The following is a 10,994-nucleotide window of genomic DNA, read 5'->3' as shown; positions in this document are numbered from 1 at the left end:
TTTCGGACTCTTTTGTTGACCATGATGGCTACTCCATTTCTTCTGAGGGATTCCTGCCCGCAGTAGTAGATATAATGGTCATTTGAGTTAAATTCACCCATTCCAGTCCATTTCAGTTTGCTGATTCCTAGAATGTCGACATTCACTCTTGCCATCTCTTGTTTGACCACTTCCAATTTGCCTTGATTCATGGACCTGACATTCCAGGTTCCTATGCAATATTGCTCTTTACAGCATCGGACCTTGCTTCTATCACCAGTCACATCCACAGCTGGGTATTCTTTTTGCTTTGGCTCCATCCCTTCATTCTTTCTGAAGTTATTTCTCCACTGATCTCCAGTAGCATATTGGGCACCTACTGACCTGGGGAGTGAATCTTTTTGCCTTTTCATACCGTTCATGGGGGTTCTCAAGGCAAGAATACTGAAGTGGTTTGCCATTCCCTTCTCCAGTGGACCACATTCTGTCAGATCTCTCCACCATGACCCGCCCATGACTTCTTATACATTTATTGCCTACTCCTTGGGTCTCTGGGGCATTTTGCATCCAGCCCATTTTGTTCATCTCATCTCTACCAACTGCCCAGCCCACCTTGGCTGCCCCTACAAGCATGTCTCCCTCCACCACTCAGACTGAGTATAGATCCCACCAGACCCTACTCTATTTCACCTCTCCCCGCCTTTGGTTATCCAGCCCTGGAACACCACCTCTAATCTGTACTCCTTCTTCAAGGCCCAACTCAAATGCCCCGGCCCTTGCCAACTCCTTCTATAAGGTAATTTCAGTTAGCTTGGTCCCCGAGGTACTCCATGTCCCATCTTTTGCCTGCGCACCCGCTCTGTTCCAAGACGAATGACTGGAAGTTCCCCAAATCATGCCCCCTTGGCTGCTGTATATACACACTGCTCAGCACTCAGAGCTTCCTTCCCAATCCTGAGCTTAACACAGAGCTCACACACACAGCTTCCTCGAGGAAGCCCAGCCCGCTTTCCCTGCGGCCCCAGGTGCCCTGAGCTGGGCTGGGGCCTGCTGCGTCTACCACCTTGCAGTGTCCTAATCTGGCCCCATCGGATGGTGGGCACTGGGTCTGACTCCCCCTGGATGCCTGTGCCCAGCATACAGAAGGAGCCCATGACTTGGTTCCCCTTTCCCTGGCTCAGTGCTCACGCTCCATCAGTAGTAAGATGGTGAGGAGGAAGAGCTTTACTCTTCTCAGCCCAAGCCTTTTGTCCATAAAATCTATCAGGAACATGCCTCTGTTGATGATGCAGCAGCCCCTTTTCCCTAGGAAAGGAGATTAGAAAAGGCCACCCTCATTGTCCTTGCTCTTCCCTCCAGCCAGCTTCCTCCCACGTGAATCCTGGCTTTTCCCACATCAAAGGGAAGTGCCCAACCCTGACCAAGTTGGCAAATGGAGGTCCAGTCCTTGGCTCTTAGAGCAACCGTGTGAGTTGACTTACCTTGATTAAAACTTCGAAGTATCCTTCTGCATTGGCAGGGCTGATGGGCGTATAGGCTCTCTGAATTTCTAAGTCATCTACTGTCCCTCTGGGAAAGAGATGCACTTGGTCAGGCATTCAGCCAGTCATTCAACAAATCCTTAGAGTACCTAACCTGTGCCAGGCTGGTGAAAGTGAAGCTAGAGGCCCAGTCATCCCAGCAGCCCTCACTGACGGGCAGGCACGGTGGAGCAGAAGACAAGCGTACTGGGCTCCCCTACGACTGCGTGCTGGCTATGAGACCCTGGGCAGGTCACTTAAACCTTCAGTTGCTCCTTCTGTAAAATGGGGACAATCACCCTGCTATGTGGTTCCATTGGGATTACAGATGGAAAGGTGCTTAAAAAAGCACACTGATGATGTGAGCTGTTTTAGGACATCACTGAGGTTTTTCCTGACCTCTCCCTGACCATAGCATGATCAAGATAAAAACAGCTATGTTTGACAAGTGTTTAACATTTAGCAAATACTACCACATGCCAGGAGCATTGGAATTAGAAAGGATCCTCAAAGGTGCCCTCGTCCAAAGTTTGACCTGATTCATGAATCCACTCCAGTATTATCAACAAGGGGGCCAGAAGGATAGTCATGCAGACATGTTGTATTAAGTGCCTATGATGCACCAAGTATATTACAGGCAGTACCTCATTTATTGCAAACAATAACCAAAATGAAGAAACCAAGGCTTAGAGAAGGGATGCCACCTGCCTGAGGTCACACAGCTAGAATCAACTGTAGCTCCGTCTGCCTCAGAGGCAGGTTCCTTGCCACTACTCCTCAGAGCTTCCCGGGAGCACCCAAGCACCCCTTTCTTGAACCCTACCATGTACAAAATTTTCTTCTCCAAGGTATGCAAAGATTAAAAAGGCTCATCCTAATGTATCAAAAGTTGGGCAGAAACATTCAATAAATGCTTACAGAACAAGGCACATATGGCCTGGCTCGGATGCAAAGAGCACTGTGACATTTGCTATGACAGAGGTAAGTCACAGGCACTCTCATCTGGGGAGCCTCAGAAGCCCTCCCTGAGCTGGGTTTTAAAGGATGAGCCAGCCACTAACACGTGAAAATGGGGACAGGAAGTAAAGGGAAGAACCTAGGCAAAAGCCTGTGCTGTGCTGTGCTTATGCACTCAGGCATATCCAACTCTTTGCCACCCCATGGACGGTAGCCCGCCAGGCTCCTCTGTCCATGGGGATTCTCCAGGCAAGAATATGAGAGTGAGTTGCCATGCCCTCCTCCAGGGGCAAAAGCTTAGAGGTAGTTTAATGTAGGGCAAGCCAGGAACTGGTGAGAGGGGCAAGCATGGGGGTGGGCAGCTGAGAACTTGGTGGGCAAGGGAGCTGGGGCTGTGGGTTGGCGTGTTGCTGGGGAGGTGCTGTGGAGCACCAGAAGGGGTCTGAGTGAGGAGGGACGTGGGTGTCCTGAGAGTGACAGAGACAGTGGAGAGGGACCAGACCAGAAGCAGGCAGTTCTGGGCATCCCTGACTTATGGATGGAGGGTTTCTTGGGCTCTGACCTGTCCTGTGGCTCCTAAAGGAACAGTGACTTTTAAGGACTGGCCAGCCAGGCCACAGGCCAGAATGAGCTGTATACAAACACCAGGGGTCTGTGTGAGGCAAGTGACCAGAGTGTGATGAGTAATAAGCTTTCTCCTGGTTTCCTTCCTGGCTACACCTTCTGTCTCCTTTGCTGGCTTTACCTCCTCTTGCCAACACTGTAAATGGTGGAGTTGCCAGGGTTCAGTCCTAACTCCTTCCTTCTTTCCATGTCCCGCATGCTCCCAAATGCCATCTAGGTATAACGATACACCTGGATGCTTCCCAGATCCACGCCTGCAGCTCAGATCTCTCTGCTGAGCGTCAGGCCTAGAGAGCTGACTGCCTGCTAGATGCCTCCACCTGGAGGTCCCAAAGAGTCTTGTCCCTGGGTAGGTGGAGGTGGGGATCGAGGTGGGATGAGAAGACAAAATTAAGCTGGGAGAAAGAAGGAAGTGCAGAGGAGTGAACGCTGTAATTCAGGAGGCAGGCTGTCTGGGCTTGAATCCTTGTTAGCTGTGTGATACTGGGCAAGTCTCTTATTTTCAATGTCAGTCTCCTTTCTATCAACTGGTGCTAATTGTATGAGGTTAATGCCACAAGCTCTGGAGCCACACTGTTTGCTTTCAAACCCTAGCTCCAACATCTGCCAACTGTGTGATCTTGGGGAAGTTATTAAACCTCTCTGACTTCAGTTTCCTCTCTGGTATGATAACGGTGCCTACCCCACAGGATTTTGTGAACAATAAATAAGCTCATACATATGAGCATAAACTGTATGAAAAAAGTGTTTGTTGTTGTTATTTATCATGAAAATACATTATCTAGGCCAATTCCAAGAGCCCTCTAAGTCATGTATCAGTGTTTACTCTGAAGATGACAAATGGAGGCTTTAGGAAGGTTAACCAAGTTGCCCTGGGCCACACTGCTAACAAATGGCAGAGTAGGGCTGCAAAGCCTGGGTCCTCCCACTACCCGAGTGTACTGTAGGATGGGGTCCTCCTACTACCTGAGTGTAGCGTAGGATGGGGTCCTCCTACTACCTGAGTGTAGGGTAGGATGGGGTCCTCTCACTACCTGAGTGTACCATAGGATGGGGTCCTCCCATCACCTGAGTGTACTGTAGGATGAGGTGCTCCCATTACCTGAGTATACCATAGGATGAGGTCCTCCCACTACCTGAGTATACCATAGGATGAGGTCCTCCCACTACCTGTGTGTACCATAGGATGAGGTGCTTCCACCACCTGAGTGTACTGTAGGATGAGGTGCTCCCACCACCTGAGTGTACTGTAGGATGAGGTGCTCCCACCACCTGAGTGTACCATAGGATGAGGTGCTCCCACCACCTGAGCGTACCGTAGGATGAAGTCCTCCCACTACCTAAGTGTACTGTAGGATGAGGTGCTCCCACCACCTGAGTGTACCATGGGATGAGGTCCTCCCACTACCTGTGTGTACCATAGGATGAGGTGCTCCCACCACCTGAGTGTACCGTAGGATGAGGTGCTCCCACCACCTGAGTGTACCGTAGGATGAGGTCCTCCCACTACCTGAGTGTACCGTAGAATGAGGTGCTGGCCAGGCCGCAGGCCAAGCTGGCTGTTCCCGGGTAGTGCAAACCGGACAAGGTAGGTGTCCTCGGTGAGCCTGTCCACAGCACTGATGAGGAAGGCCAGGAAGGTCTCTGGGCTCAGCTTGGAAGGGCAGCTCTGCAACAGGAAAAGATTCACCAGCTAGAACCTGAAACTCAAGAGACAAGCAAGCCTCCATGAGCATCCTCCCTGCAAGGAGAGGCTACTGTGGTTGACAAGTTTTCTGTATAATAGTGCAGTCCCACCTTCCTTCCCTTTCAGGCTCTAAGAACGCTGGAGCACTTTATGTCAAGGGTACCCTGCTCTGAAGCCTGGCATGGTTCCTCTCAGCCCCAGGATAAAGCACAAGGTCCTTAGTTGGACACTCTAGTGCCTGTGGATGAGTCCTGAGTCTCATTTTACCTCCCAAGCATCCAGTGTCAGACCTTTCTGTGTTCCCCACAAGAACACCTTGTGGATTCCAACCTGTAAGTCTTTATTTGCTCAAGCTGTGTCCTCCATCCAGAACACTCATTTCCAATGTATGGAAAACCCACCTATCCTTGAAACCTGCTAAAACCCAGTATGCAGATTTAGAAACTGATGGGACCTTAAAGATGACCTAATTCAATACCCTTATTTTACATGTGGGGAAACTGAGGCCCAAGTGGTAGTGACTTGTTTGTATAAAGTCACCACCATGAGCAGGGGTTCAAATTCATGTCTTCTAAGTCTCAGCCCATTGCCCTTAATATTCCATCCACCCCGCAGACCTCTTCCAGGAAGTCTTCTCTGACTGCCCCAACTCACAGATCCTGTTCCCCTGAAAATGCACCCACCCAATTCATTCCTGGGACCTTCCCTCACTATACCACCCCATCCCCCACTCACCAACTCAAGGCCAGGCTTTGAACCTGGGTCAGTCTGCTTCATTAGGCCCACTCTTTTCTCTCTGCTGCAGAGTCAGAGGAAGCTCCCTTGAGCAGGTACACCATACAGGGCTGAGGTCAGGAAGATGCCGACACCTGGCCCTCGTGTCTGAGGAGCACCCCCCCTTACCTGTGTCTCTTCCATACTCAGCAGGCTCCTGTCCTTGCTGGCTCGGGCAGCCTCCCACCTTGCCAGGTCTCGCTGGTAGATGTCGAACACACAGGGCGAGCAGCCACTGCCACAGCACTGCGAGGGCAAAGGCTCCACCGGTCGAAGCTGCAGCCAGGCTTCCTCTTCGTCACCTTCCTCCCCCTGGTCCATCATCAGTGGGGCTTGATCAGATACTCTTCCCAGAGCAGGCCCAGGCCCTGCTCCCTTGCCAGCCTGGAGGAGGGAACACGTGTGGTTACTCTCTGGGCACCTCTGTTCCACTGGTTCTCCCTGGGGCCGGCAGGTGCCAAGCTCCGTGTGAGCACATGGATGAATCAGTCCTGGGGTCTGCTGTCTGCAGGGAGGGAGGCAGACAGGCACAATAATCCCAACAGGCAACCACAATCCCAACAGGCAACCACAGTTTCTTGACCTCTTCCCATGCTCTGAGTGCTGGATCAAGATTACAAAGAAAATCTCGCAACAGTGTTCATCAGCTATACTCCAACATAAAAGCAAAAGTTAAAAAAAAGATTACATAGAAAATTTCACTGAACTTTTAAAATATTTTAAATGATGAAGTAAAACATTTATGTACAATTTAACAATTGTTATAAAAGAGCCATTTTGTAACCACCACTCACTCAAGTAAAAAGAATCTTGCTGGCATCCCAGAAGTCATGCATTTGTGTCCCTTCTGATCACACCTCTGTGCCCATAACCACTATCGGTTCCCTTGCTTTTCTATACTTGTGCCACTTTGTTTGCAGTTCTATCCACAATTTATCAGATTTGCTTAGTTTTTATCCTTATATGAACAGCTTCTCAGGTGGCTCAGTGGTAAAGAATCTGCCTGCCAAGCAGGAGACTCGGGTTGAATCCCTGCATCGAGAAGAAAGAAATGGCAACCCATTCCAGTATTCTTGCCTGGAGAATCCCAGGGACAGAGGAGGCTGGTGGGCTACAGTCCATGGGGTCACAAAAGAGTCGGTCATGGCTTAGCGACTAAACAATAACAACAGTATCGTATGAAATGTATTCTTCTGTGCCTAGTTTCCTTCACTCAGTATTGTTGGCGAGTCATCTACCGAATTGCTGCATTTTATTTAATCTTTACAACAAGGCCAGTCCTGGAGGTGCCATTTTATGGATGGGCAAACTGGAGTCTGAAGAGGTTTAATAACTTACCCAGGGTCACACGCATGCGTGCTAAGTCACTTCGGTCATGTCCAACTCTTTGTAACCCTATGGACTGTAGCCTGCCAGGCTCCTCTGTCCATGGGATTCTCCAGGCAAGAATACTGGAATGGGTTGATGTGCCCTCCTCCAGGGGATCATCCTGACCCAGGGATCGAACCTGCATCTCTTGCGCCCTCTGCATTGGCAGGCAGGTTCTTTACCACTAGCGCCACCTGGGAAGCCCTACCCACATCACAAAGTTCCATAAATGATGGCACTGGGACTTGAACTCTGCTCTGTCTGGTCTCAGAACATATTGTTCTTCAATAACAGGAACACAGGAGAAGAAGGTCATGATGGTCCAGGTGAGAATTGATCTAGACCAGGACAGTTTCAGAGAAGATGAGAGGAGAGTGGACAATTAGGGAAATCCTGAAGCAGGAATTAACAGAACACAGAGACTGACAGATGTGAGGTGAGCAGGTGAGGGGGAGAGAGGGCTAAAGGGACATCCAGGTGTGACGCTTGGATCCTTGGGTGGATAGTGGGTCCAAACAGAGTTGAGTTTTAGAGGAAAGAGGAAGGGAGGGAAATGGTAAGTTCACTAAGAGGTACGCTGAATGCCTGTGGGGCATCCAAGGGCAAAATCTAGCTCCGTTTGGATTAAGCAGGTCTAGGAACCTGAATCTAGAGATGGAGCTCCGGGCAATGGACAGCAAGGAAGGGATGGGCTGGTAGAGAGCAGGCTGGAGCCTCTGCCGAGGCCTGCCTGGCTTCCTGCAACACTCATAGCGCTTGGTCCAGCCCTGGTCATGGTAGGTGCTCAATAAATGCTCTTCCAGTGAATGAATCTCCACCCTATAGCATTTCACACTGTTCAGAACTTACAAGTTTACATGTCTTTCTCTTCTGAGATTGTGAACTGCTTGAGGGCAGAGACCTGCTTTTTATTCATTTTATGAAGAGGCACAATGTATATTTTAAAATATGCATGTTATATGAAAGAAAGAAAGGAGGGAAAGGAACTTGGTTTCAGGGCCATTAGGTAAATTTTGAAAGACAGACCAGGGAGGAAAATTTAAATGGTTATGATTTATTTTGAGATATTTCTGTGAGGGCAGTTTGGGATTTATCAAGGTTTTCTGTATTTATATGTGGAACTCTACAGTTCATATAGAAATAGAGCTGTCATCTCACTTGCAAGGAAACTATTCATTTAAAATCCCACAGGCAAATCAAAGTAAAGGGGGGTCTTCTCCCCCTCTTGTCTGAGAACAGAACTTAGGGGAAATCTGATGTCACAGAACATTACTTAAAATGCAATTACGACTAAAAGCTCCAGTTTTTGCTATCCTCCCATTCATTTGACACTTACTGGGCAGGGGCTGCTGAATGAGGTGCTGGGACAGAGATGAATGACACTCGTCCATGTCCTGGAGGAGCTCCTGGCCTGGAGGAGTCAGACACTAAACAGATAATACCTGGGAAAAGAACACAGGTCACTTACTGGGCCACTCTGTCCCAAGCACTTTGCACTGTCTCACTCTGCTCCCGGCAGCCATAGGTAAGGAGGCTATGCCTTCCTTATTCCACAATGGAGAAAACTGCGGCCAGGAAGCCAGAAGTGGCAAGGTTAGTGCATATACCTGGTCTCTTAAGACTCTAGGATACTCTTTCTCCCTAGATTTCATGCCTCTGTAGGGCAGAGGAGTGTCTTCATCTCCAATTTCCAGTGGGCTGGGCTGGCACACCCACCTTGCCAAACTGCCATTGAATTTTATGGGCCCCCTGGAGCCTCCCTAGGGCAGTAGCTTCATGGGTGCATAAAATGCTAGAATCAAGGTGTGGGCCAAGTCTGTGGAAAAGCCAGGAGCAAACCACTAAGCCTGCCAGAGGACATGGAAATACTGTTTCTTGGTTACCAATCACTTCCCAGGAGTCTTAACTTTTACGATCTTTCCCATTTTTTCCGCTTCCCACATCCATATACACTAGAGTTTTCTATGGGCCCAAACGATGTGCTTCCAGTTTCCCCCAACACTATCCATCAGCACACCTGCCACCAGCTCTGACCACACCTGTCCCCTGCTTCACAACCTTCAACAGCCCCCCACTGCCTACTACACACAATTCAGCCTTCTTGCCTGGTGCCCAACATTCTTCCTGGTCAGAACTTGCCCCAGTTCTCTTACCACTTACTATCATCAATTTTAGAAGGGCAGTTCCTGTATGTGCCACAATCTCTCTTGTAAAGGAAAGGTTTCTCTTTAGAGGAAAGAAAACCTTCTACTGCTGGTTCAGTGATTTCAGGAAGGTTCAGTAGGCTAAGACCCTCTTGAGGGCAAGTGTGGTATCTTATTCTTTCTGCATTCTACCACCAAGCACAAGCCTGGCAGACGGATGGCTCAGGCAAGTGGTGAGTGCTCAGTTCACAAAGATCTGGGAGCCAGGCATAGAGCTTGGGGCTGAGATACAGCAGAGGGTTAATACAACATTGGCTCTACCTTCACAGAGCTTCCAGACAAGAATGGTGTCACATCAGCTCAACCCATTCTTCTTACATGTTATGTACCAGGTTTGTATTTAAAAGTGAATGAGAGCTGGTTTCCTCTATATGCTGATTTCTTACTCCCAAAAGATTTGGGAGAAATAAAGTGAGCTAAGTTAACAGAAGGAGCTCTATTAACTGTAAACTCCTGTACAGTGTGAGAGTTATTTATCTATCTTTGCCTTAAATTTGCTTTCTAGATTTTACTAATTCCATTTTCCCTGCTATTTTGGAAGTGAGTAGAGAAGTTGGCCATGTCAGTTATGAATTTTAAAGATCAGTTTCACATTTCCTCTCAGCCTCTACTTTTGGAGTCTAAGAAGCCAGGCCTTGACACATGTTGCTTCTGCCTGGATGACTCTCCACACCCTCAGACACTGCTTCAGGGTCACCTCCTCTCAGAGCCACCCCCTTACCACACCCTTCTCATTTTCTAGCACAGCTGTCTTGGACCAGTTTCCTGGAGGTCAATTTTTCCTCAGACTGGGGTGGGAAGGGGGATGGTTTCAGGATGATTTGAGCACATTAGATTTATTGTGCTCTTTATTTCTATTTTGTGGCAATCAGGATATTCCACCTTTACTTTAGGGTTAGGGTTTATGTTCCTATGAGAATCTAATGCCAGCTGCTGAATTGACAGCAGGCAGAGTTCAGGCAGTGATGCAAGTTCATGGGGAGTGACTATCCTGGGGGTTGAGGACCCGTGCGTTAGCAGGTACCCTATTTGCTTATTCATTACATTAGTATGCATTGAGTCATTAAATGTATATTTACTATGTGCTCAGCACTGATCTAGAGGCAGACTTCACAACAATGAAGAAACAAAAACTCTTGCATTCACGGAGCTCCTTGCAGTCATGGAGCTTACATTCCAGTGGGAATGTCATTAAGATCAAAATGAAAAATAGGCTATGTTCAGTGTTAAATACGAAAGAGGCAAACAACTGGGGGAAAGGGCTATAAGTGTGTGTGTTGCAATTGCTATTTGGTTTACTTGCTTTCTGTCTGTATCTCCCACTTAAACTGTAAGCTCTACATCGCACATCCATTTTATTCACCAGTGTAAACCCGCTACTCAACAGTGCCTGACACACAGTAGTCATTTGATAAATACCTACTGAGCAAGGAGCAAGATACCCCTCTGCCGCTCTGGCCCCGCTCCTAGGAGGCGAAAAGGGACATTTTGAGGAAAGAGGAAATTAACTCATTTTGGGCGCTGGGGAGGAAGCAGGCAGTGTGCGAGGTCAGAGCGGCCCTAGCGTGGTGCAAAGGCCACGTTCAGGCTCCACGTCAGAAGTGGTGGAGAGGGAAGGAAACTTACGGGATACCCACCACGTTCTGTGCGCTGCGCAACTGAGCTAGTTTAGGCATTTCCATCCCTATTTTGAGGCTTCCAAGTTGGCGGAGTGGTAAAGAATCCCCCTGCCAATGCAGGAGACAGATCCCTCGGTCAGGAAGATCCCCAGGCGGAGGGAAGCAACCCACTCCAGCATTCTTGCCTGGAAAATTACATGGACAGAGGAACCTGGCCAGCTACAGTCCATGGGGTCGCAAAGAGTTAGACTCGACTGAGCAC

The 10,994-nt window shown here is 48.8% G+C and overlaps 1 protein-coding gene across 1 annotated transcript in view; it reads right to left on the bottom strand.

The window, feature by feature from the left end:
- The window catches only part of LOC104993753 (NADH-cytochrome b5 reductase-like), a 26,591-nt gene that overhangs the window by 15,268 nt on the left and 329 nt on the right, over positions 1 to 10,994 (bottom strand). Inside the window, exons 2-5 of the mRNA XM_010847129.1 lie at positions 8,246 to 8,351; positions 5,671 to 5,925; positions 4,601 to 4,749; positions 1,461 to 1,548 (exon numbers count right to left, since the gene is read on the bottom strand). Of these exons, the coding sequence (XP_010845431.1) occupies positions 1,461 to 1,548; positions 4,601 to 4,749; positions 5,671 to 5,865 (432 nt within the window). The 5' untranslated portion in view covers positions 5,866 to 5,925; positions 8,246 to 8,351. The remainder of the gene's footprint in view (positions 1 to 1,460; positions 1,549 to 4,600; positions 4,750 to 5,670; positions 5,926 to 8,245; positions 8,352 to 10,994) is intronic.

Source organism: Bison bison, unplaced genomic scaffold, assembly GCF_000754665.1.
Source record: "Bison bison bison isolate TAMUID 2011002044 unplaced genomic scaffold, Bison_UMD1.0 scf7180017864244, whole genome shotgun sequence".
NCBI lineage: Eukaryota > Metazoa > Chordata > Mammalia > Artiodactyla > Bovidae > Bison > Bison bison.
This window is presented reverse-complemented; position numbering and strand designations above follow the sequence as displayed.